General features: G+C 51.4%; 1 protein-coding gene across 4 annotated transcripts in view; it reads left to right on the top strand.

The window, feature by feature from the left end:
- LOC149272797 (leucine-rich repeat and fibronectin type-III domain-containing protein 5-like) overlaps positions 1–23,532 on the top strand; it is a 77,812-nt gene extending 54,280 nt beyond the window's left edge. For 2 of the 4 annotated variants that reach the window (XM_089506714.1, XM_089506711.1), the window contains exons 2-3: positions 6,423–7,848; positions 10,912–12,609. In XM_089506714.1, the coding sequence (XP_089362840.1) occupies positions 6,443–7,848; positions 10,912–11,923 (2,418 nt within the window). In that variant the 5' untranslated portion in view covers positions 6,423–6,442 and the 3' untranslated portion in view covers positions 11,924–12,609. Of the gene's footprint in view, positions 1–6,422; positions 7,849–10,911; positions 12,610–23,309 lie in introns of those variants that run through there. The other 2 variants (XM_089506713.1, XM_089506712.1) reach the window with 2 other exon arrangements.
- The last annotated feature ends 3,219 nt before the right edge of the window (positions 23,533–26,751 follow it).

Here is a 26,751-nt window from a genome sequence, read left to right as displayed (position 1 = left end):
ACCCAGCTCTTCAGCCAAAAGGCAATTAGAGCAGCTTACCAATTGTTAATTAGACATATGTCCAAAGGAGGGCCACCAAAATGGTGAAGGGTCTTGAAACCATGAAGCCCTATGAGGAATGACTATGGGAGCTGGAGATGTTTAGCCTGGAGAAGAGACGGTTAAGAGGTGATATGAATGCCCTGTTTAAATACTTGAAGGGGTGTCGCATCGAGGAGGGAGCAAGCTTGTTTTCTGCTGCTCCAGAGAACAGGACTCGGAACAATGGATGCAAGCTCCAGGAAAAGAGATTCCAGCTCAACATTAGGAGGAACTTCCTGAGAGTCAGGGATGTTTGACAGTGGAACCCACTCCTTCCTTGGTGATTTTGGTGGAGTCTCTTTCCTTGGAGGCCTGTAAACAGAGGCTGGATGGCCGTGTGTCAGGGATGCTTTGAATGTGATTTCCTGCATGGCAGAATGGGGTGGGACTAGATGTTAGGTACTGTACTTAGGGTGGAAAAACAAATGCATAGATATAGGATGGGAAACACCTGGCTTAAGGAGACTTATACATGTGAAGGGATCTGGGGCAGTTGACAGACCGCCCTTTTGGGGTGGCCTGTTCCCGCCCCTTTCCCCACCAGATCGGGGCCTCAGCTGCCACAGCGGCAGCATCTGAGGCCCTGATCCGCCGCTTTCCAGGCCACAGGGAAGCGGCAAAAGGCCGCTTCCCTGCAGCCTGGAAAGGGGTGTCCTTGGGGCTTCTTGCCCCAAGGACACCCAACAGTGGCGGGGACAAAGTGAAAGGGGCTGCTCAGTCCCTTTCTCATTTGTGCCACTGGTGCAGCCATGTAAAGGCTGTGCCAGCGACTCAAACCTGGAAGGAGCTCCGTTTTGGAGCTCCTTCTGGCGCCACAGAAAGGGTGCCCCAGGCACCCTCGCGTGGCACCAGGATGTCACTTCCATGCCTCTCCATTCGGAGGCGGCGTGGTCGTGACGTCCCAATGGCAGCGCCCATGTAGAATGGGCGCCGCCATTTTGTACGTACTCGGTACGTACTAGGGTTAAGGCGTCCTGAAAGGATGCCCTTTCCTAACCGTAGTATGTACCTAGTATTTACTTTTTGCCCGTCTGTAGCGCGCCTGGGAGTCCTAATAGACCACAAATTGAACATGACTCAACAGTGCGATGCGGCAGCTAACAAAGCCAGTGTGATTCTAGGCTGCATCAATAGAAGTATACTGTCTAGATCAAGGGAAGTCATAGTGCCACTCTATTTTGCTTTGGTCAGTCCTCACCTGGAATAATCCTGTGTCCAGTTCTGGGCACCAGAGTTCAAAAAGGACGTTGAGAAGCTGGAGTGTGTGCAAAGGAGTGCGACTAAAATCGTGAAGGGTCTGGAAACTATGAAACCCTATGAGGAATGACTTAGGGATATGTTGGGGATTTTTAGCCTGGAGAAGAGAAGGTTAAGAGGTGATATGATAGCCCTGTTTAAATACTTTAAAGAGGTATCACATTGAGGAGGGAACAAGCTTGTTTTCATAGAATCATAGAATCATAGAGTTGGAAGAGACCACTAGGGCCATCCAGTCCAACCCCCTGCCATGCAGGAAATCCAATTCAAAGCATCCCTGACAGATGGCCATCCAGCCTCTGTTTAAAGACCTCCAAGGAAGGAGACTCTATCACCCTCCGAGGGAGTGCATTCCACTGTCGAACAGCCCTTACTGTCAGGAAGTTCCTCCTAATGTCGAGGTGGAATCTCTTTTCCTGTAGCTTGCATCCATTGTTCTGGGTCCTGTTCTCTGGAGCAGCAGAAAACAAGCTTGCTCCCTCCTCAATATGACATCCTTTCAAATATTTAAACAGGGCTATCATATCACCTCTTAACCTTCTTTTCTCCAGGCTAAACATCCCCAGCTCCCTTAGTCGTTCCTCATAGGGCATGGTTTCCAGACCCTTCACCATTTTTGTTGCCCTCCTTTGGACACGCTCCAGTTTCTCAATGTCCTTTTTGAACTGTGGGCCCAGAACTGGACACAATATTCTAGGTGGGGCCTGACCAAAGCAGAATACAGTGGCACTATTACTTCTCTTGATCTAGACACTATACTTCTATTGATGCAGCCTAAAATAGCATTGGCCTTTTTAGCTGCCGCATCACACTGTTCACTCATGTTCAACTTGTGGTCTACTTGGACTCCTAGATCCCTTTCACACGTAGTTTCATTCAGCCAGGTGTCACCCATCCTATATCTGTGCATTTCATTTTTCCGCCCTAAGTGCAATACCTTACATTTCTCTGTGTTGAATTTCATTTTGTTAGCTTTGGCCCAGCTTTCTAGTCTATTCAGGTCATTTTGAATCTTGATCCTGTCCTCTGGGGTATTAGCTATTCCCCCTAATTTGGTGTCATCTGCAAATTTGATAAGTATGCTCCCAATTCTGTCATCCAGGTCATTGATAAAGATGTTGAATAGCACTGGGCCCAGGACAGAGCCCCACTGGACATCCCACTGGTCACTTCTCTCCAGGATGAAAAGGAGCCATGGCTGACCATCCTTTGGGTTCGGCCGGTCAACCAATTACAGATCCATTTAACAGTTCCTTTGTCTAGCCCACATTTTACAAGCTTGTTTGCAAGAATGTCATGGGAAACCTTGTCAAAGGCCTTAGTGAAATCAAGATATACTATATCCACAGCATTCCCTTCATCTAACAAGCTGGTAATTTTATCAAAGGAAGAGATAAGGTTTGTCTGGCATGACTTCTTTCTCTGAAACCCATGTTGACTTTTTGTGGTTATGGCATTGCCTTCTAGATGTTCACAGACTCTCTGTTTAATGATCTGCTCCAGAATCTTTCCTGGGATTGATCTCAGACTAACTGGACGATAATTGTTGGGATCCTCTTTTTTCCCCTTTTTGAAGATGGGGACAACGTTTGCCCTCCTCCGTTCTGCTGGGACTTCTCCTCTTCTCCAGGAGTCCTCAAAGACTATTATTGCCAATGGCTCCGATATTACATTTGCCAGTTCTTTTAATACCCTTGGATGGAGTTCATCTGGTCCCGGAGACTTAAATTCATTTAGATTAACAAGGTGTTCCTCTACTATCTCTTTACTTATTCTGTCCTCTGCTCCATTATCCTCAGGTTGAGCACCCTTTGCCTTTTCTGAGAAGACTGAGGCAAAGAAGGTCTTGAGTAATTCTGCCTTTTCTCTGTCTTCTGTTAGCATTTTGCCATCTTCTCCACGCAGTGGCCCTATTGTTTCCTTCTTCTTCCTTTTGCTGCGGACATATCCATAAAAGCCCTTTTTATTGTTCTTAACCTCTCTAGCAAGCCTGAGTTCATTCTGCGCTTTAGCTTTTCTGACTTTACCCCACAAATGCCTGCTATTTCTTTGAATTCCTTTTTCGTGATTCCCCCCTTTTTCCATTTCTTATACATCTTCCGTTTCAAACTCATCTCCGTTGAAAGTTCCTTCGTCATCCATCCTGGTTTCTTGAGACACCTCCCGTTTTTCTTTCTCACTGGAACTGTTTGAAATTGTGCCTTCAGTATCTCCCTTTTGAGAAAGTCCCATCCGTCCTGAACACCTTTATCTTTTAGTATTTCTGACCATGGAATCGCCCTCAATACTTCTCTAAGTTTACTGAAATCCGCTCTCCTAAAGTCTAGGATGCGTGTCTGACTCTGCCTGGCTTCTCCTTTCCACTGTATTACAAACTCCAGGAGAACATGGTCACTTCCACCTAATGATCCCACCACTTGCACCCCATTAACCAAGTCATCCTTGTTGGTTAGGATCAGATCTAAAATAGCTGACCCCCTTGTTGCCTCTTCCACCTTTTGGACCATGAAATTGTCTTCCAGGCAAGTGAGGAATTTGCTAGACCTTGAGGATTTGGCTGAGTTTGACTTCCAGCAAATATCAGGATAGTTGAAGTCGCCCATCACTACTACATCTCTCTTTTCTGACTGTGTGGTCATCTGTTCTAGAAAGATATCATCCAATTCCTCAGTCTGACTTGGGAGTCTGTAGTAGACTCCCACCATAACATCCTTGTTGTTTCCCTCCCCTTTGATTCTTATCCAGATGCTCTCCACCTGGCTTCCATGATTGATGTCCAGGATCTCTTCACTGGTGTAAATATCTCTGACATATAGTGCTATTCCTCCTCCTTTCCTGTTTGGCCTATCTCTCTTAATAAGGTTATACCCCTCTATTTCCACATTCCAATCATGAGACTCATCCCACCAGGTTTCAGTGATGCCTATTATATCATATTTGCTTTGTTGTACTAGGAGTTCGAGTTCATCTTGCTTATTTCCCATGCTCTGTGCATTAGTGTAGAGACATCGCAGACCATGGTTCCCTTTTTCTGCTGCTCCAGAGAACAGTACCCTGATAAATGGATGCAAGGTCCAGGAAAAGAGATTCCACTGAAACATTATGGTGAACCTCCTGAGAGTAAGAGCTTTTTGACAGTGGAACACACTCCTTCCTCAGAAATTTTGATGGAGTCGCTTTCCTTGGAGGTCTTTAAACTGAAGCTGGTTGGCCCTCTTTAGGAGATGCTTTGATTGAGATTTCCTGCATGGCAGAATGGGGTTGGACTGGATGGCCCTTGAGGTTTCTTCCAACTCTATGATTCTATGATTCTAGATGGCCCTTGGGGTCTCTTCCAACTCTATGCTTCTATGTTAAGAGCACAGAGGAGTCCAGAGCCAGAAACTGGCTGCAAATCAGTTCCTTCCCATAAGACAGATTTTGGAAGGAGAGCAAGCAGAGGGATGGGATGGGCGCTCTTGCCCTCCCTGGGCACAAATCTCCCTGGCATTACCTGCACCTGATCTTTGGGAGGAGAGTGTTTGGGAAATGGGGAGGATCAGCTGAGAGAGGGAGCCAGGGGGCAGGAGGGGGTCATCCGAGGCCCAGTGGCATCACACATTGATTGTGTTACACAACCCTTGTGCGGAACAGCAATGTTGTGCAGCTGCTTGTGAATCAAGAGAGACTTTATGCAGTTGTAGGTGCCACCAAAACATGCGGTTTGCCTCTAGGCACAATGTGCCCAATCAATGAGTGATGCACAACTCCCACACCATGCACAGGCAATGGCCTGGCACATGAAGCCAAACTAAGAGCAGACACAAAAGTGTCCAGCTGCTTCTGTAAGGGACTTGTGGCACCTGTGTAAGGCAATAGCCTAGTCTTTTGCAATAGCATCTCTTGAGAGTGTGTGTGGATTGTGAGTGTGTATGGGTATGTGTGTGTTGGAGTTGTGTTCAAACCTCTGAGTTTGCATCAGGACACCGCCTGCATTCATGGTCGCCAGATTTAGGACCTGCCCTGGACTTCCTGGCCTTTGGGGACCACAGCTGCCTAATCTCTAGGAATAGGCTGGCATTTGGGGTGGTCAACATGGACCCACATTTGCAGTTTAGGCCCAAGGATTTAAGGTAAGAGCTGGCAAAACTGCCTCTGAGTGAGATTCCTTGCCTAACAAAATCCCATGAAACTCATGGGGCAGCCATAAGTCGGCAGGTGGCTTGAGGGCACAGGCAGACATCCAAATGCAAGATGGACAGGGCACTATGGGGGCATCTGACTGGGAAGAAGGGGTGGACTGGGGCTCAGGACAGCATTGACTGACAGAGTAATTTGACTGACAGAGTAATTTGGATATTGAGTCTGTTTTGTTCTCTCTCCACTTGGAGAGCATCCTTTACATCTGTCTGTGGAGGAATCACCCTGGGAATTCTGCATGTAGTTCTGATCTGCTCTTATCAATCAGTCTGTCTAATCTATTAGTATCATTTTCCAATATTGCTGGGAAATAGGGCAGAAAAGGGCAGCCAGAAGGATGATGGAGGGAGCAAAGCAGTTCCTCATGGAGGGGTGGGAGGAGGAAGGAAGGACGGGGGCGGGGCTGGCATTTGGCCTGGCGAGGGGCCTGGGGGGGCTGAGGGTTTCCCCCTGGCAGTAGAGCTTGGCATTTGCCCCATGAAGTGGATGCAGATTCAGGGACAGTTTCTCACGCAGAGCGCTGCTAGCATATGGGGCTCCCTGCATGGCCGCCTGGCGGTGGGAGGCAAAGGCATATCGAGGCCATGATGCGCAACTCTGGCATTTTCTGTGGGAAGAGGACATTCTGAAAATAGTTTCACTCTTCAAAAATAACCCAAGAAAAGGGCAGGTTTTGGGGACATGAGGGGAGTGAGGGAAGCCACCGATTTGGGGCTGACTTGGGGCCTGGTGCAAAGCGCGGATGCGGCGTTGGGACTGGCGCAATCACTTTTTTAGGGAAGGAGCCATGGGTTGGAGGGAGGTGGTGACCTGCTCTGTCCTTTCTTCCTTTTCTTGCCTTGTGTGTCCGCTTGTATCCCAGGCTCCCTGTGTAATGCAGCACCCTCTGCTCTCTTGTCTTGCAGGATCTGGGCCGTGCTCTACAATGGAAAAACTGCTCCTGTGCCTGTTGCTCATTGGCTCAGTGGTGAAGGCGCAGATCTGTCCAAAGCGGTGTGTCTGCCAGATCCTGTCCCCCAACCTTGCCACGCTTTGTGCAAAGAAAGGGCTGCTCTTTGTCCCGCCCAACATTGACCGGCGAACGGTCGAGCTGCGCCTGGCGGACAATTTCGTCACCAGCATCAAGCGGAAGGACTTTGCCAACATGACCAGCCTGGTGGACCTGACGCTCTCCAGGAATACCATCAGCTTCATCACACCCCATGCCTTTGCTGACCTGCGCAACCTGCGGGCTCTGCACCTGAACAGCAACCGGCTGACCAAAATCACCCATGACATGCTGAGCGGCCTCTCCAACTTGCATCACCTCATCCTGAACAACAACCAGCTGACCCTGATCTCTTCCACAGCCTTCGACGATGTCCTGGCCCTGGAGGAGCTGGACCTGTCCTACAACAACCTGGAGACCATCCCCTGGGATACCGTGGAGAAGATGGTCAGCCTGCACACCCTCAGCCTGGACCACAACATGATTGACAGCATCCCCAAGGGGACCTTCTCCCACCTCCACAAGATGACCCGGCTGGACGTCACCTCCAACAAGCTCCAGAAACTCCCGCCGGACCCGCTCTTCCAGCGGGCCCAGGTCCTGGCCACTTCGGGCATCATCAACCCCTCTACCTTCGCTCTGAGCTTTGGGGGGAACCCCCTGCATTGCAACTGCGAGCTCCTCTGGCTGCGGCGGCTCTCCAGGGAGGACGACCTGGAGACCTGCGCCTCGCCGCCCCTCCTCTCCGGCCGCTACTTTTGGTCAGTCCCTGAGGAGGAGTTCTTGTGCGAGCCGCCGCTCATCACCCGGCACACGCATGAGCTGCGGGTGCTGGAGGGTCAGCGGGCCACTCTGCGGTGCAAGGCCCGGGGGGACCCAGAGCCCACCATCCACTGGATTTCCCCCGAGAGCAAGCTGGTCTCCAATGCCACCCGCTCGCTGGTCTACGACAACGGGACGCTGGACATCCACATCACCACCATGAAGGACACGGGCAACTTCACCTGCATTGCTTCCAACCCGGCTGGAGAGGCCACTCAATCGGTGTTTCTTCACATTATCAAGCTGCCGCACATCGTGAACAGCACGAACCACATCCATGAGCCGGATCCCGGCTCCTCGGACATCTCGACGTCCACTAAATCTGGCTCCAATGCCAGCAGCAGCAGCAACAGCGGTAGCAGCAATGGGGAGACCAAAGTCAGCCAGGACAAGAGGGTGGTAGTAGCTGAGGCCACTGCCTCCACTGCCTTGCTTAGGTTCAATTTCCAGAGGAACATCCCTGGGATACGGATGTTCCAGATTCAGTACAACGGGACGTACGATGACTCGCTTGTATACAGGTGGGGACCCCAAACCTCGTTCCTCTTCAAACAACGGACCCCGCAATGTGGCCAAGGCAACGCCTGATGGCGTTCCATTTGTGGTGTGGAGGGGGGGGGGGTTAGGGGTGGCTTGGTTCCTCTTGGGAACGGCCCCCATCATTCACATCTTGCTTCCCTTAAAAACGTTGGCAGTCTCCAGGTGTGAGGACTGGTGATTGCTCAGGGCTGGCAAGCACCTCCTCTGTGAATGGTGGTGGTGGGCAATTGGGTAGGTGGGTCTGGGGAGCATTTTGGCTTAGCGACTGGGAGCGTATGGCACCCCTCCTTTGTTGCTGCTGCCTGCCGCCCTGAGGAAACACAGCAGACAATGGACCCGGGTGGCATAGGAGGGCCCAGAGTTGGCTCTCAGGCACCTCTGATTTCCAGGGCCAGAGCGAGGGTGGGCAAGAGTGCCCTGCCCAGTCGGCAGAGTGTCCAGTGTGAGCTGGGTGCCCTTAAGAGAGGCTCTTTCCCACTCTGTGAAGTCTGGTGGTTTCTTCAAAGGAGGAGTCTGGGGCATTTGTGCCAGCCAAGACCCTCTGGCAGCTCTGAGCACTCGATGGGTCCAGAAGATGCTCTGGGAGCAAGAAGAGTAGGTGGGTTGGTGGGCAAATGGGGGGAACAGCTGCGTGGTACCATGAGAAGCATCCACCTGCCATGGTCCTCCTCCTTGCCAAGGCTGTGGGGTGCTTCTTGGAGGGGCAAGGTGGGCGATCAGCAGCCAACAGGTCTGTGTGTGTGTGTGTGTGTGTGTGTGTTTTGGGGCAGGGGAGATTATTATGGGCCCCCCTCCTTCCCAGGGATGCTCTTCTGGCACCATCTTGACACTAGCGTTAAGCATTTTTAAAACATGTACTCTTCCAAGGTTTTGGGAAGTAGGGACATAAAATGAAACCCAAATGCAGCCCAGCTGCCCAGTCTCGGGTTCCAGGGCCACTGTAAACATTTGTAGCCCACCATCAAGGTGGCCGGCAAATGTGGTTGTTGGCCTGGAATTTGCAGTTGTGCTTATTTTGGAATAATCTGTGCTGACCTTTAATCCATCAAGGTAATCTGGTTAGCAAAAGGATTGGAAAGTCAACCCAGCAAGAGGCTATTAACACCTTCCGTGGGGCAGCGGGTGGCATGGGGGGCCACATGCGGAGAAATCACGTCCACACATTATCCCCTCAAGTGCATAAATCCCATCCCACGTAACCTGAGTTGTGTGGACAAGGCATTGGATTTGCTAAATGGATTTGTTCAGAAGGCTGCTAATGGAGAGCCAGACTTTCTGTGATTTATCATATGTCTGCCGCTTAAATATCCCCCCCCCCTCTCTCACACACAGGGGATTTTATAAATACATTAGCAGAATGGTTGCGCTTCTGCCTCCATCAGTTGCTCAAAATTAACGAGTCCCAAAAAAGGGGGTCCTGTTTTGTGTATTTGTGACTGATTTCTTTGTCTTTTAAGAACAAGGTGCAACAGAACAAGTGGGATTAAGAAAGGGTTGGATCTTCATGGCTGTGTGTGTGTGTGTGTGTGTGTGTGTATGTGTGTGTGTGCATGCACACTGAGGTGGCAGTCCTTGGATGTATGACCCCCTTCTTGGCCTGGAAAATTGGGCCCCCTTAAGATGGGATGCGGGGCTTCTCTGAGGAGGGGGCTCCTGGCAAACAGGGGCAGCCAGCAGAGAAGAGGCTTTGGCTGAGACCTCGATGGCCTGAGTGGGGGGCAACAGTGTGGCACAGTCAGCTCCATGGCCCCTGCCCTGGACACTGCCAGGGTGCTCCAGCTTTTAAGGGCTGGGAAGGGGCAGCTGGGCAGCAGGGTCTGGATGGCCATCTGTCAGTGGGGATGCTTTGATTAAGAGTTCCTGCATGGCAGAAGGGGGTTGGACTGGATGGCTCTTCCAACTCTATGACTCTATGATTTGTCCCCTGCCAACCGCCATGGGTCTCTAGAGAGTGTTAGAGGAGCAACTGCTGCTGCTGTTTCTGTTTCTCTCTCTCTAGCAAACTGTAGAAGAAGGAGAGGTGGTGCCCAGTGCCCAGTGCCCTACATCCCCTCCACCGTCACAGGGGCCCCACACGGCTGGACAGCTGCCCAGGGGGGAATTGAGGAAGGCCATAGAAACCTTCTGGGTATCTTTGGGCAAGTCACACTCTTTCAGTCTCAGGGGAAGGCAGTGGAAGGAAACCCCCTCTGAAATATCCCGCCAAGAAAAAAACCTGGTGATAAATCCACTTTAAGGTGACCACAAGTCGGCAGAAGGCACACGACAACGACAGCCAAGGAGCCAGAGAACAGCCCTTTGGGCCAGAGAGTCCTCCTCCTCCTCCTCCTCCTCCTCCTCCTCCTCCGAAGTGTCAGGTGGACCAATCTGCAAATTTAAGACGTAAAGTTAAACCCAGGAGGAGTGGCATTGAGGGCAGTCCATTGTCTGATAGATCTGGGACCAAAAAGCGTCCCTTCTCTGGCCCAAAGAAAGGGGTCTGGAGGTGGGCTCCAAGGCCTTGACCTGTGGGAAGCTGCAAGGCTTGTTGGCCTCTTTGGGGAGGTGTTGGCGGGGGGCACGCAGAGGTGGGAGCCCACTATCTTCTCCCTTATAGGTTTTCTGGCAGCTGCAGAGGTCTGAGGGCCAGTTGTCTTCACCTGCATTTGGTGTGTGTGTGTGTGTGTGTGTTTTTGCATGCACTGCCAATACTACTACAACTCAAAGCAACCCTCAGAAGCAGCTGTAAATCCACACGTATGTTTTGTTTAATGTTAAAGCACTCTGTGTGTGTCTGGGGGGGGGGGGGTACAGTTCAATAAAAATATGAATTGCTCCAGGAGGCAGTGTGTGTAGGGGATGGTGGTGGAAGGGAAATCCAGGGAGCCTGAAGGGGTGGTGGGCGCAGAAACTGCCCTGGGGAAGGAGATGGGTTTTGCCAATGCAGGCACTCAAGGTGTGGGGGGTAGGCAGTGGTGGTTGGCATCCTGCCATGTGGCTTCAGTGGGGCTCCGGGGATCATGGCATTGGCTTATCTCATGCAGCCTCTTCTCTCCCCCCTCCAGAATGATCCCCCCCACAAGCAAGACTTTCCTGGTCAACAACCTGGCAGCCGGGACTATGTATGACCTCTGCGTCCTGGCCATCTATGATGACGGCATCACCTCCCTGACGGCCACCCGGGTGGTGGGCTGCATCCAGTTCACGACCGAGCAGGACTACGTCCGCTGCCACTTCATGCAGTCCCAGTTCCTGGGTGGGACCATGATCATCATCATCGGGGGCATCATCGTGGCCTCTGTCCTTGTCTTCATCATCATCCTCATGATCCGGTACAAGGTGTGCAACAACGGCGGCGGTGGTGGTGGGCACCACAAGTCCACCAAGGTCAGCAATGTCTACTCCCAGACCAACGGAGCCCAGGCCCAGGGATGTGGCGCGGCCTCCGGGGGCCCATCTGGGTCCAAAATGGGGCATGAGGAGGGGCTGCAGTGCTGCAAGGTCAGCAGTGAGGGTGCGGCGGGGCCACTGCCGCCCTCCTCAGACTCCTGCTCCTCTGGCCAGGACTCCTCGGCTGCTGCTGCTGCTACCTCTGCGTCGTTGCCTCACGTGTGGACTCCGGGCCCTTCCGCTTCCCAAAAGCTGAAGCGCAAGCCCATGCCAAAGCCCGGCAGTGACCTGTCAGCGCCGGTGCCACTTTGTGAAGGTGCCGCCATTGCCGCCTCTGCCGGCCTGGAATCCCAGAACACTAACCGGAACAACTCCACTGCCCTGCAGCTGGCCAGTCGGGCCCCGGACTGCGCCAGGGCCCCCCCTCTGTACAAAAGGGCACAAGCCAAGCCAAGTAAGTTCCTCACTTTACCGGCCGACCCGTCCCGGGCAAAGCGCCGGTACTCCCTGAACGGAGAGTTAATGGAATACCGTTGTTATATTAACTCTTCCACACACCCGGGTGGATTTTGGTCTAAGCGGAGCTTGTCCATGAACGGGATGCTAATGCAGAGAGACGGTTCTGATGTGGATAGTGGCAAAGCGACTTTCTCGAGTTCAGAGTGGATATTGGAGAGCACTGTGTGATCCGCTGTGGTGTGTGCTGGTTTCTTTTTTCTAATTACAAAGGGGGGAAAATATGGAGACCACCCCATTTCCCGCCCTCAATCCCTTTCCAAACATTGCCTGGGAACTCCTTTCCGGCGGAGCGGTTGGGCGTTTTCCACCCTTCGTGCGTTTCGTGCAGCGCTGTGCACAAGCCACTGAGCACTTCCACCTTTTTCTGTTTGGGTTTTTATTTTAATTAATATTACAAGTGAAGGCAGATCGTTTCAAAGAGCTCGTTATTTTAAGGAATAAAATGGCGAAGGGAAAAAAGCATGACAACAACACCAGTGCCTTCCCCTGCCCTTGGCCTGGCATTCTGGTCCCACGCCAGCCAAGCGACTGGGAACAAGGGAGAGCGATGCGTTGGCAGCAAAGGAAGGGGCTTGTGCTGCCTTCCTCCTCGCTATCGACAGACCGCTTGAGGGATCGATCGATCGATCAGTGCACAGAAAAAGAGGAGAGCAGAGGGTCTTTCTGAAGGGCGGTCTGGGGGTCTTTCCCTTTCCCTTCCCCGGTGACAATGGTGTTGCCTTTGTTTTCCAGGCAAATGCTGTACAAAACCAACAACTCTGTGTTGTTCTGTTGTGTAAAATAAAATATTCCATCAATACACTCAGCTGGTGTGGTGAGGGGCTGGTCCCCCTTTGACTTGTCCTCAGGCCCAGGAGCCCTGGGGCCCCCACTGCTTTTTGGGCCCCTCTATGAGGGGCAGGGGCAGCTGGGCACGGCTGGGCCAGGGACCCTTGCCCTGCTCCTTCTCCGTGTTGCTCTGTCTATTGCCAGCTGGGGAAGGGGTCCTCTGGCAAGCTGGCTGCCCAGGCCCAGACCCCTTTTTCTCTCCCATGGTTTGGTGGCCGTGGGGAATGCCTTCTCTGGGGAATGTCTTTGTGTGGTGGCTGCAGCAATGGTCACTTTCAGGCTTTAAAGGCTTTGCCCCGACTTCCGGTTCTGGGGAGGTTTGGCGGCGGTGCTTGGTGCTCCGGCCGGCTTTCCTCCGCCATTGTTGGGGCATCCAAGGCTGGCCACAACGGGGGAGGAAGCCTTCTTGGAGCTCAGCTGGCAACCTCGGTCTGAGATGTTGTGGCTTTTGGAGGTGGTTCTTGGTCCTTTTCCCAGGGGTTTTGGGTGGGGACTCTGCCCAGTGCAGCCAAGCAAAAGCAATTAAAGGCCATGCACACGGAGCACTGCTGAAACATCACTGACCGCTTACCCAAAGAGAGCGCTTTGGGCCAGTTTTGAATTTCTTTCTGGACACTGCTGTCCTGGATTGATTGATCTTCTTTTCTGGGAGGGCACCAAGACTGCCTCTGCCCCCCGCTGTTGCCGGCTGTTTTTCTGGATGGAGTCGAAGTGTTGCTTGCGTTTCTCCATATTCTGTTCATTTTTGTGTTGTGTTTATAAGAGGAGAGCGATGCGCACACCAGCAAAAGAGGAGCTTAGAATAAGCCCCAGAGCAAAGAGATGCGACTAAAATGGCGATTCCAAACATTGGTAAACAGACATGTCTATTGTCTGCCCAAGTGAACGTTAGCGGTTTTTAAAATTTATTTAGTGTATTCATTTATGTCCTGCCTTTCTACCAATCATGGGACTTGAGGAGGCTAGCAACACATTTTGTTAAAATATAGATTAAAACTACACAAAGTCATTAATAAAAATATAGAATCCTAGAGTTGGAAGAGACCCCAAGAAGGGCCCCCCAGTCCAACCCCCTTCTTCTGCCATGCAGGAACACTCAGTCAAAGCATCCCCATTGACAGGTGGCCATCCAGCCTCTGCTTAAAGGCCTCCAAGGAAGGAGACTCCACCACAATCTCCATTGAGGAAGGATTGTGTTCCACTGTCAAACAGCCCTTACTCTCAGGGAGTCCCTCCTAATGTTGAGGAGGTATCTCTTTTCCTGGAGCTTGCATCCATTGTTCCATGTTCTAGTCTTTGGAGCATCAGAAAACAAGCTTGCTCCCTCCTCAATATGACATCCCTTCAAATACTGAAACAGGGCTGTCCTATCACCTCATAACCTTCCCTTTTCCAGGCTAAACATCCCCAGCTCCCTAAATCTTTCCTCATAGGGCTTCATGGTTTCCAGGCCTTTCACCATTTTGGTGGTCCTCCTTTAGACATGCTCCAGTTTCTCAACATCCTTTTTGGAGTTTGGTGCCCAGAACTGTACACAAATCTGAGTTATTTATAAAATTAAAACATTAAACTTGAAAATTCATTCAAAGACCATATAGAAATCTTAAAAACAGCACGCCACCCGGGTCAGTTTGAAAAAGCCCGAAAGGGCAAAAGTGTTTTGAGCTGAAGGTGGAAGGGGAGCAGGGACGGAGCAGTCCGGTCTCTCTGGGGAGGGAGTCCCAAAGTCCGGCAGGGGCAGCCACCGAGGAGCCCCCATCGTCGCCTCCCTTCTTCCCACCAAGGGACCCTGAGAGGGCAGTGGGGCAGGCAGGCAGGAGGAGGGGGCCTCTCTGGCCGATCTTAATGCTCCAATGGCTCAAAGGGGCCTGGTGGCGCAGGGGTTAAAATGCCGGTCAGGGCCTGCTGGGCCTTGCCTCTTTCTGTAGGTCAGTAAAATGAGTACCCAGCTTGTTGGGGGCAGTTGGGTAACACATTGTAAACGGAGTGCTAAGCACTAGAAAGCGGTATATAAATGTAAGTGCGACTGCTATATTTGTTTTTGTCAACCACCCTGGAGTCAGTCTCGACCCCTGCGGACGAGGCATCTCCAAGACCCCTGTCCTTTGTTGCTCTGCTCAGGTCCTGCACATTCAGAACAGTGACCTCCTTAACAGAGTTCATCATCCATCTAGCATGCGGCCTTCCTCTCTTTCTGCTTCACCTTTCCTAGAGTTATTGTTCTTTCCAGTGAGTTGTGCCTTACTCTAGTCATCCTGGCTGCCATACGGTCCTTCAAATCGCCTGGGCCTGAGCTGTATAGGGCTTTGTAGGTCCAAACCAGCACTTGGAATTGTGCCCAGAAACAGACTGGCAGCCGCTGGGGCTGTTGCAGCGATGGAGTTGCGTTCCCGCTGCATTGATCCCCAGTTAGCAATCTGGCTGCAACTCTTGGGCAGTTCCAAAAGAAACGGGAAAGCAGATTGAGGAGCCATAAAATGGGACAAGATCCTTCATTCCCTGATTGACTGGCTTCCTCTCCTCCCTTGTGAGGCTGGCATAAGGGAGGACCTCAGAGAGGGAGCCAGTGGGCCAGTAGCAACTCCTTCCTCGCTTGCCTCAGCGGCCGGGATCCTCACGTGCCTCTCCTCCCTTTTGCAGCCCACTCCTTTGACCAGAACAAGGCGAATCTCACGTGGGGCTCCTATAAGCCACCAGCCCACCTGGCCGTGCCCCAGAGGTGGATGCCACCCCCAAACGCACCCATGTTGCCACCCAAAGCTACCCTCAGGCAAAGCCGCCTTCTCTTGCCTCCATGCAGGAGCCTCACCCAGCTTCTCCAGGGGGGAGCATCCTTCTTCCCAGAGGCCACAGGAGAAAAGGCCCTGGCCTGCCTTTCCCCATAACTCAGGGGCAGAGGGGAGTAGCACGCTTCTTGCCGGCCTCCTGGAATGAGATTATGGCAAGCAGCAAAGAGCTTTGTGGAAGAACCATCAAAGTCTTTAGGCAGTTTTCTCCAGCATAAGCCATGCTAGACTGAAGAGGGGCATCGTGGCTTGAACCCCTTTGGCTTGTCCCAATGGGAGGAGGCCAAAGACCCAGCTGCTGAGCCAACTGTGAGCCAGCCCCATTGATTCATTGGGTTTGCCTTAGCAATACATAAATACAATATTGGCATTAAATAAGTGACTGAATGAATAACTGGGGAGTAATAGGGGGGCACTAAGACCATGGAGAGGCCGATCTCCCCAAGAAGAGGGTGCAACTGAGGGGTCAGTGGTGGGCACCAGGATGCCCTGCCCCAGGGCAATGGCGGCGCTTGGACATCGCGTGGGGCTTGTCTGGGCGCTTGGTGGCTCTCAGCTCTGGGCACGGCCGGCTTCCACTGTTGTTGCCCAATGGTGCCGTCGAAGGGCAGGTTCCAAGGAGGCCACCCTTCTGTGGAGCCCCATCTCCACCTCTGCCTTCTCTTGCAAAAAGGCGTTTATGTCTCCAGCTGAGGGTCAGAATTTGGGTGCCTGGCTTCAAGTGGGAGGAAATGGTGGAGGGTGGAAGAGTCCCCTCACTGTCCCTCGCCTTTCCTGGGGTTTTTTGCTGTGCTTTTGTTTTGCATAGCAGCGCAGCTCAGGCCAAACCCCAAACTTCACCTTCTCCCCAAAGAAGCATGGGAGGAAGCTCTGGTCTTGCCATTTGGATGGAGGAGAGCAGGGCAGCTGCAGAGGACTGGGCTCCTCTCCCCTCTTGCTTGTCTTAAGACTCCTTTCTCTCTTCTCTCCCCACCCCCAAAGAATCTGTGTTTGCTGTGCTAACATTTGTATGCGCCAAACCTCTCCCTGCATCTATTGGGTCTTTAGAGCTGTCCTACGTCCTCCATCCCCCGTCCTCCCTTCCATGGAGTCATCATAAGTGGCTGTGCTTCCAACTGGAAGAGGCTCTTAAGCAGAATGCAGGAGCATTACTAGGAGCTGCAAGGAAAGGGGCTGGACCAAAACAGGTGACCCTTCAGGTGGAGGGTCAGGCTGCCTTCTGGAAAGCTGGGCCAAAGCTAACAAAATGAAATTCAACACAGAGAAATGTAAGGTACTGCACCTAGGGAGGAAAAATGAAATGCACAGATATAGGATTATGGGGGACACCTGGCTGAAGGAGAGACTTATACGTGTGGAAGGGATCTGGGAGTCCAAGTAGACCACAAGTTGAACATGAGCCAACAGTGCGATGCGGCAGCTAAAAAGGCCAATGCGATCCTGGGCTGCATCAATAGAAGTATAGTGTCTAAATCAAGGAAAGTCATAGTGCCACTCTATTCTGTTTTAGTACCTGGAATACTGTGTCCAGTTCTGGGCACCACAATTAAAAAAGGACATTGAGAAACTGGAGTGTGTCCAAAGGAGGGCCACCAAAATTGTGAAGGGCCTGGAAACCATGCCTTATGAGGAACGACTAAGTGATATGTTAGGGATGTTTAGCTTGGAGAAGAGAAGGTTAAGATGGGATATGATAGCCCTATTTAAATATTTGAAGGGATGTCATATTGAGGAGGGAGCAAGCTTGTTTTCTGCTGCTCCAGAGAACAGGACCCAGAACAATGGATGCAAGCAACAGGAAAGAGATTCCACCTCAACATTAGGAAGAACTTCCTGACAGTAAGGGCTGTTCGACAGTGGAATGCACTCCCTCAGTGGAGTGTAATGGAGTCTCCTTCTTGGGAGGTCTTTAAGCAGAGACAAGCTGGCCATCCATCATAGAGAGTGCTTTGATTGTGAGTTCCTGCATGGCAGAAGGGGATTGGACTGGACCAGGCCCTTGGGGTCTCTTCCAGCTCTACGATGAGGAAAAACTCAGGGAGCTGGGGATGTTTAGTCTGGAGAAGAGAAGGTTAAGAGGTGATATGTCATATTGAGGAGGGAGGAAGCTTGTTTTCTGCTGCTCCAGAGACTAGGACCTAGTGGAGCAATGGATGCAAGCTGCAGGAAAAGAGATTCCACCTCAACATCAGGAGGAACTTCCTGAGAGTAAGGGCTGTTCGACCGTGGAACAGACTCCTTCCTCGGAGTGTAGTGGAGTCTCCCTCCTTGGAGGTCTTCAAGCAGAGGATGGATGGCTATCTGTAAGGGATGCTTTGAGTGGGATTTCCTGCATGGCAGAATGGGGTTGGACTGGATCAGGGCCCTTGCGGTCTCTTCCAACTCTATCATTCTATGATGCTATGATTCTATGATTCTAGGAGAGACTGAAGGTCCTGGGAAGGATGCAGCCCAACTGCCTGGAGATGGCAAGAATGCTGGGCAGGTAGCTGTCAGCATGCCTTGGGGAACTCCTGGAGGCCTCTCCCATCGTTGAAAGGCGCCTGGACCCCTTCAGGACTTGCAAACAAGGCAGGTAGACCTGAACAGCCCAGGACACTGAGTCCCTTCGGCAGCAAGTACATGAGAGCCTTTCTCTTCCATATTGCCTGATCTACTCCCGAGGAACCCTTGGCCTGGAAACACTGAGCCTGGGCTGCTGCCATGAGTAACACCAACCCAAGCTCCTCTCCTGAAGCCGGCAGTCTTCAACATTTTTATCAGTGGTTTTTTTGGGCTCTGTGGCCATGTTCTGGAAGAGTTTATTCCTGGCGTTCGCCAGCGTTCAGAAGATGCTGGTGAAACATTGGGAATAAACTCTTCCAGAACATGGCCACAGAGCCTGAAACCGCCCCCCCAACAAACAATGGATGCCGGCCACGAAAGCCTTTGACTTCACATTTTTATCAGTGATTTAAATGACAGGGTGAGGTGGGGATCCTTATCACGTTTGCAGATTATACAGCACTGGGAAGGGCAGCTAACACATCGAGAAATAGGAATGAGATTCATAGTGACCTAGATCAGCTGGAAATTAATACAAAGAAATTCAGCAGAGACAAATGCAAAATTCTACTTCCAGATCTCAAAACCCAAAGGCACAGGAGGATACTTGGCTCAGCAGTACTATATGCGAAGAAGACGACGTTAGGATTACTGTTGATCATAAACTGAACATGAGCCGGCAGCATGATGCTCTAGCAGAGAAGGGGAAGGCTATTTTAGTCTGCATTTATGGAAGCATAGTTTCCAAATCAAGGGAAGCTTGATTTGATTGTCCCCCTTTGACAAGGTTTCTCATGACATTCTTGCAAACAAGCTTGTAAAAAGTGGGCTAGACAAGGCAACTGCTACATGGATTTGTTTTTGGTTGACCAGCCGAACCCAAAGGATGGTCAGCCATGGCTCCTCTTCTTCATCCTGGAGAGAAGTGACCAGTGGGGTGTCCAGTGGGGCTCTGTCCTGGGCCCATGGCTATTCAACATCTTTATCCGTGACCTGGATGACAAAATTGGGAGCATGCTTATCAAATTTGCAGATGACACCAAATTAGGAGGACTAGCTAATACTCCAGAGGACAGAATCAAGATTAAAAATGACCTGAATAGACTAGAAAGCTGGGCCAAAGGTAAGAGAATGAAATTCAACACAAGTACTGCACTTAGGGTTGAAAAATGAAATGCACAGATATAGGATTATGGAGACACTTGGCTTAAGGACATTTATTTGTGTGAAAGGGATCTAGGAGTGCAAGTGGACCACAAGTTGAACATGAGTCAACAGTGTGATGTGGCAGCTAACAAGGCCAATGCGATTTCAGGCTGCATCAACAGAAGTATAGTGTTACTTCAAGGGAAGTAATAGTGCTCCTCTATTCTGCTTTGGTCAGGCCTGTTTTCCAGTTCTGGCATCAAAATTCAAAAAGGATGTTGACCAGTTGGAGTGTGTGTCCAAAGGAGAGCCACCAAAATGGTGAAGGGCCTGGAAACCATGAAGCCCTACGAGGAGAGACTTAGGGAACTGCTGGGGATGTTTAGCCTGGAGAAGAGGAGGTTAAGAGGTGATATGAGAGCCCTGTTTAAATACTTGAAGGGATGTCACATTGAGGAGGGAGCAAGCTTGTTTTCTGCTGCTCCAGAGAATAGGAGATAGAGTAATGGATTCAAACTACAGGAAAAGAGTTCCTACATCAGAGGAACCTCCTAACAGTAAGAGCTGTTGCAAAATGGAAGACGCTCCTTCAGAGTGTGGTGGGGTCTCCTTTTTGGAGGTTTTTAAACAAGGGGCTGGATGGCCATCTGTCCCAGGGAGTGCTTTGATGGTGAGTTCCTGCATGGCAGAATAAAGGGTTTAGACTGGATCAGGGCCCTTCTTGTAGTCTCTTCCAACTCCATGATTGTATGATCTTTTTATCCTATCACTCTACTGTTATTGCTCTTGTGCTGCAGATCCTGCACTGAGCAATGGATTGAACACAGTGGCCCATAAGGCCCCTTCCGGCTCTCTGATCCTCTGACTCTATGAAAGGGGTTTCCTTATGGAACTGCCCTGCTTTTAATAACCTTTCCTATTATTATTTTTCAAAACATGTTTTTAAATTGTGTCTAATATTACTGATAGCATAATTAATATTTAATGATTATCTTTTGCTTGCTTTTATCCATACTGGAATTCAGTTGAGGGTGGGGTAGGAAGCAGGAGATCAATAAACTGAATGGAGGACTGGATGACAACCTGGCAGGTCCCTGAACTGGGAGGTCTGCTTTGGTCTGGTCTGGTCTGATCGGGCTGGAAATCCAGCCACTGTGGCCCTCTGGAGCCCCCTGGAAACTGCCGGGGGGGGGGTGAGGGAGACCCTTCCCATCCTGGGTCACTTAGGCAAAAAATGAAATGAAATGAAATGCCTAGATGTAGGATGGGGGACACCTGGCTTCAGGAGACCTCTACCTGTGAAAGGGATCTGGGAGTCCAAATAGACCACAAGTTGAACATGAGTGAAGAGTGTGATGCAGCAGCTAAAAAGGCCAATGCGATTCTAGGCTACATCAATAGAAGTACAGTGTCTAGATCGAGGGAGATAATAATGCCACTCTATTCTGGCAGTACTGGAATAGTACTCAGGTCTAATTCTGGACAAAACATTTCAAAAAGGATGCTGAGAAGCTGAAGCGTGTCCAGAGGAGGACCACCGAAATAGTGGAAGGTCTGGAAACCCCCCAAGCCCTCTGAGGAGCAGCATAAGATGCTGGGGATGTTTATCCTGGAGAAAAGAAGGTTAAGAGGGGATATGATGATAGCCCTGTTTAAATACTTGAAGGAGTGTCGCATTGAGGAGGGAGCAAGCTTGTTTTCTGCTGCTCCAGAGAATAGCACCCAGAATGATGGATTCAAGTGACAGGAAAAGAGATTCCATTGAAACATTAGGTGGAACTTCTAGATCTGGAAACCAAGCCTTATGAGAAACAACTTAGGGAGAAGGTTAAAAGGTGATAGGAGAGCCCTGTTTAAGTATTTGAAGGGGTGTCTTATTGAGGATGGAGCAAGCTTGTTTTCTGCTGCTCCAGAAACTAGATCCCAGAGCAATGGATGCAAGCTCCAGGAAAAGAGATATCCCACCTTAACTTTAGGAAGAACTTCCTGATAGCAAGAACTGTTTGAGAGTGGAAGATGCTGCTGCTTTGGGATGGCGGTGCCTTCCTTGGAGGCTGTTTTTAAACAGCGGCTGGACGTCCATCTGTCCCAGGGAGGGCATGGCAGAAGGCAGCTGGACCGCATGGTCTCTTGGGGGCTCCTCCATCTCTATGGCACAATGCTTGCACAGCAGGTCTTGCAACCATGCACATATTTCAATAACTCTCCTGTTGAGAGGCAAATGCCTGGTGCTTCCCCTAGTGCCACACTTTATTCTTTTCTGCCATGGGGAAGAACAAGGTCCATGTGGGCCTGGTATCCCTCTGCACCCACTGGCCGGCAATGCCACCTGGGACCCTAACTAGAAACAGATAGAGAAACAGCATGGCTGTGTGACTCCTCCATGTTCCTGCAAACACCTGTTGGCTGCCCAAGGGCTGCCCATGTGGCGGTCCCACTCTTTCTCTGCAAAGTAGGATGGGACCAGGGTGCCAGGCTTCTGTTTCTGGGCCAAGGTCTGTCCATCACAGGCCAAGCCTTGCGTGCTCCAAAGGGCCAGTTACCCCCAGGCTTCCTCTTCCTATTTCCAACCCACCTGGACCCTAAAGCAGGATCCTCTACCGCCACCCCCACAGTTCTCACCCACAATTCAAGAAGGATGTGGACAAGCTGCATTGGTGCTCAGTTTGCTCCCCAAACCTCAGATCCCAGGACTCAATAGGAGAGGGGCATGGCAGTTAAAGTGATAAAGTTATCCATCAGCATCAGTCCCAAGGCAGGGCCCTGCGGTCCACTTGAGTTCTCTTTCCATTTGGAAGCACAGCCACAATTGATGTCCCCTTGAATACAGTTTCCCAACCAATTATAGGTTCATCTGGTGGTTTTTCCATGTATTCCATATTTAGTCAATTTGCTAATATCAAAATATCATGTAGGCTCTTATCAAAAGCTTTGCTGAAATCTAGATAAATGACATCCACAGCATTCCCACTGTCTACTAAACGATTGACTCGATCATAAAAAGCTATAAGATTAATTTGGCAGGATTTGTTCTTTTTGTCGTCGTCGTTGAAATCTAGGATGACTTCTCCCAATCACAGCATTGCCATCAAGATACAAGACACAGGCCCTTGGCATCCGCTGAGATTTGGTTCAAGCACCCTTTGTAGATACCAAAATCAGTGGATGCTCCAGGCCCATTATATACAAAGGGGCAGTAAAATGCTGTTCCTCATACAGAATGGCAAAATCAAGGTTTGCTTTTTGGAATACACACGCGCGCACACACACACACACACACACACACACACACACAAATATATTCATTCAAACTGTGGATAGTTGAATATGTGGACAAGAAATCCGTGGAAATGGAGGACTGATAGTACTTGCAGTCTGACTCCTGCATAATCTGTTCTGATATTTTTTCCTGGTATTGAGGTCAGACCAAGTGTCCTGCAGCCCCTTAGTTCCTCCTTTTTTCAGGAGAGGAACAATGTTTGCTCATCCCAGTTCCTTCTCCTTAATATCCCACCGGTGCTGGGTGTCTCTTTCCTTTAGCCTCTCTAGCTAATGGCATTCTGCCCAGGATTTCTGGAACGTCTTGGCTTGGAAGCCAGAAATCCAGGTCCCCAAGCAAGTGGTGAGTCTGTGTGGCCTGTGGGCTCGGGCCGGAGCTGATCTGTTGCCCCTCGTTCTGTTCTTGGCACTGTTTGGTGGCAGCCCTTGTGCTCCTTGGTGCCACCACATGGTCTTCTCAAGAGCGCAGGGAAGGCCTTGTTGGCAGCAACCACCCCTCCCTGGCAAGTGGCCTTCTCTGGCGCCTGGCCACTGGGCCACGGAGAGGCTGCCCTGGAGTGGCCAGACCTCTTTCCACCCGGCTGGTGGCCACTCTCCTCTCCTTGTGGCAAGAAGTCTCTTTTGATGCATCTGTCCTGAGTCTGCCCTCTCTCTCTCTGTGTTTTAGGGGGGGCTGAAAGTTACCCCCCAATCTGGCTTCCCTATAGTGGGAGAAAGGTGGGATATAAGAAAATAAAATATTAAAACAACAACAACAACAACAATAATTCCACCTTCCTTTCATCTCAACCTGGAGTTTGGGAGGGCTGGGCCCTGTGCTGAATTTTGTTTGGTGACCATGGTGGCCAGTGGGGTGACCCATGGAGATGGACCTCTTGGCTTGCAAGACTGGTTGGTTGGGAGGGGGCACAGGAAGGCAGATGGGCAGAGGTCTCCTTATAGTTCTCTTTGTTTCTGTTTCCACCACACAGAAGCCGGTTGTAGCCCGAAGAGCACTTGCCCATCTCCTCTGCCCCATGAAACCAGGGCTTCTCACGTTTGCACGCGACAAAAGTCTCTCCGGTTCCAATTTGGCGAGGAGCGGTAGGACCAGATTCTGCTCCGCCAGCAGGGACTTCACCCCTGGTGCCTCCGTCCGGCTGCATCAAGAGCCCACCGAGGGCAGAGAGGACATTGGAAGGACCCCACCTGGTTGCCCCTCGAAGCCCCCTCTTCCCCTACATCTCCTGCCCTGCCCTTCGGCCCCAAATCCTGCCCAGGCCTCTCTGGGCCTCCCTCCAGCCTCCAGCCACAGAGAGGGGAGGAGCTGGGGAGGTTGACCGCTGTCCTTGGCATCCATCCTTCCTGGTGGTGATGATGGTGGTGAAAGTCACCGACTGTCCAGTGCGCCATTGCATCATGCCACTCCGCAGAAATAAATGTTTTCATACGAGAGTTTGCTTCTCCTCTTGATTGACCAGGTGCCATAGATGCCCTGTGTCCATGTGGGATACACACCCGATCAGTGGTGTCCATGTGGCTGGGAGAAGGTGTTGTGGGTCCAGTCTTAATTGGGGGAGGGCATGGCCTTTGGGGGTCTGGGAGCCATGCCAGGGGGTCTGCGGGTCCCTTGGGGGCATCCACAGATGTTTTCATAGGAGAATTTGCTGCTCCTCTTGCCTGTGCCCATGTGGGGTCCACAGATCAATTGGTGGCCTCCATGCAGCTGGGAGAAGGTGTTGGGGTGCCTGTCTCAATTGGGGTCTGGGGGCCATGCCAGGGGTCCTTGGGGGTCCTTTGAGGGCATACACACCCACCTCCCTCAGTGATCAGGCGGTGCCCAGGTGGAGATGCATGCCTTTCCTGCCCCTGAATGGTTGTCACCCAAAGATGGCTGCTTCCTACCAGACTCCCTTGGGCTGCCCAGCAGAGGTCAAGAGGCCAAAAAGTGGCAGGAATGGCCACAGAGGGTCTCTCCCCCTTCTCTCTCTGTATTGCGGGGCCTTCAGGGGCCACATGGGGCCCAGTTCCCAAGGCTGTGGGTTGTGCAACCTTGGGTGGGGAGACCCCCTTCCCCTGGCTGTATCCCTCCCTTTGTGGGGAGGCACTTGTGGGTGCAGGAGGCAGTGAGGTGGCCCAGAGGTTCCCCAGGGGGGTCATCAGGTAAGTGGGCAAAGCACGGCCCTCCAGATGTGGTCAGACTGTAACTCCCAGCAGCCCTTGCCCAGCAGAGCCTCTGTTGAAGGGGAATGGGAGTTGCAGTCCAGTGGCACCTGAAGGGGGTACACTTGGCTCCCTTGTAGGTGCCCCAAGGGTGGGATGCATGGTACCTGGCTCTCCTCCTCCTGGGTGTTGCTTCTCCCAGGTGCCCATTGACCCCAAGAGGAATTGGTCCAAGTGCTCCATTGGGCAGCTGCCAAGCGCTGGGGAGGGATGGAGGGAGTGCCAGGCCCCTTGGGTTCCTGGGGAAAGTGATAATTGCAGTTAGGACTGAGTCTGAAAGAGGCTCTCTTTGCAACATCTGGAAGGACTGAGGGATGGATGCCCCTGTTGCTGCTGCTGCTGCCTCTTCCCACAAAGGGGTCACAGGGGTGGGGAGTGGGCTGCAAGGCCCCTTAGGCACTGTGTGCCATGGGTCTGGCCAAGCAACACTCAGAAGGTGTATGGAAGGGGTACAGCTCTCATTGGGGCCCCTCCTTGATGCCACATTCATGCCAAAGAGGAGCACATCCTCCTCCCCCCCACTTTCTCCCACTGAAGGGCACCTTCTCCTTGTGTGTAAGGGGGACTGGGCCCTTTCTGCTTTGCTGTCTGTAGGGTGAGCAGCCAACAGCCAAAGGGGGTCAGGGCAGATGTTGTGGGGGGCAGGCAGTTTTTTTTGCGGGGGGGGTCTCCTTCCTTACAGGAGTTGCCTGCTGCTGCTGCTGCTGCTGCTGCTGCTGCTTCCATATATAGCAACTCCCTGGGGAAGCCTGGCATCTGTCTTGCATCTTCCACGGGGCCCTTTTCGCCATCATTTTATGCATGAGCAGATTTATATCCCACCCTTCTCAAGGTGCCAGGGGCAAATTAAAAAATTAGGAGCAATTGACAAGCCATTTAAAAAGAAAACTATCGTTTAAAGCAAATAAGCAAGCATATGCCAAGACGCAGCTGGAGGTGTGTGTGAGAACGCCAGGGGAGCACAGGGCATTTTCTGTGGAAAGCATGCCCTACTCTTGCCCTCCTGCCAGGGACCTGGGTTGTCTGGCTCCATGGTCACCTGTCCATCCGTCCGTCCATCTGTCTGACCCATGCAGGGTCCAAAGCCACCGAGAACCGACACGCCACTTTTTTCCACATCAGAGTCACCTTCTTCACCAGCGATGTACAACTGTCCAAGGCTGGGCACCTACACAGGATGTCCTTACTAAAGAAACACTTGCTTTCCAAGAATGTTAGGCATCTCCTTGCGAGGCGCTTCTGCAGTGATTCCAAAGTGAACCCTCATTTTGATAAAACTGGAAAAAAAGTGACTTCAGAGAACTGGATTCCAGGCTCCCTTCGGTTGCACTGCGATTTGGTCTGGTCTGGAAAAGCACTCTGATGCCACCCCCGCTTGGCCCCTGCGTCCTGCTCCGTCATTCCCCTCCTCCTCCTTCATGCCATCTCGCCCCCTCTGCCACCCTGAAAACCATCCCATCATTCCCATCATCCCCTGCCTTCTCCTGCATCCCAATCCTGGCCCCAGGATCCATCCCATCATCCCCCGATTGCTCCTGCATTCCCATCTCACCCTCTCTGCCAAACTGCCATCTATCCCATCATCCCCTAACTGCTTCTTCACCCTGATGAAGGATGTCAGCTAAGGAGGGGGCAGGGAAGGAGGGCAGCGTCCAGAGCCCCACTGAGCATGTGCAAGGATGCCGATTGTGTGGTAATACAATGTGCACTCACTCCGCTTTGCTTGAATTCATATCCCATGACTTGGTTGGAATACAACTGACTCCACTTCCCCCTCAATTCGGAAGGGCAACAGAAAGGCAACCAGGTGTGGTAAAACATCACATTTTTACCTTAATTTGCATTGCTAGGCAGGAGTGACTCCGGATCTGGTGTGGAAAAACATCACACTTTGCATTGCTAGAACAGGAGTGACTGCGGATCTGGTGTGAAAAAACATCACGCTTTGCATTGCTAGAACAGGAGTGACTCTGGATCTGGTGTGAAAAAACATCACGCTTTGCATTGCTAGAACAGGAGTGACTGCGATTCTGGTGTAGAAAAACATCACGCTTTGCATTGCTAGAACAGGAGTGACTCTGGATCTGGTGTGGAAAAACATCACGCTTTGTATTGCTAGAACAGGAGTGACTGCGATTCTGGTGTGAAAAAACATCACGCTTTGCATTGCTAGAACAGGAGTGACTGCGATTCTGGTGTGGAAAAACATCA

This window comes from Sceloporus occidentalis, unplaced genomic scaffold (genome assembly GCF_023333645.1).
Source record: "Sceloporus occidentalis isolate IW3139 unplaced genomic scaffold, rSceOcc1.0.p SCAF_417, whole genome shotgun sequence".
Classification (NCBI taxonomy): domain Eukaryota; kingdom Metazoa; phylum Chordata; class Lepidosauria; order Squamata; family Phrynosomatidae; genus Sceloporus; species Sceloporus occidentalis.
Note: the sequence above shows the minus strand (reverse complement) of the source record. Positions and strands in the feature narration are given on the sequence as shown.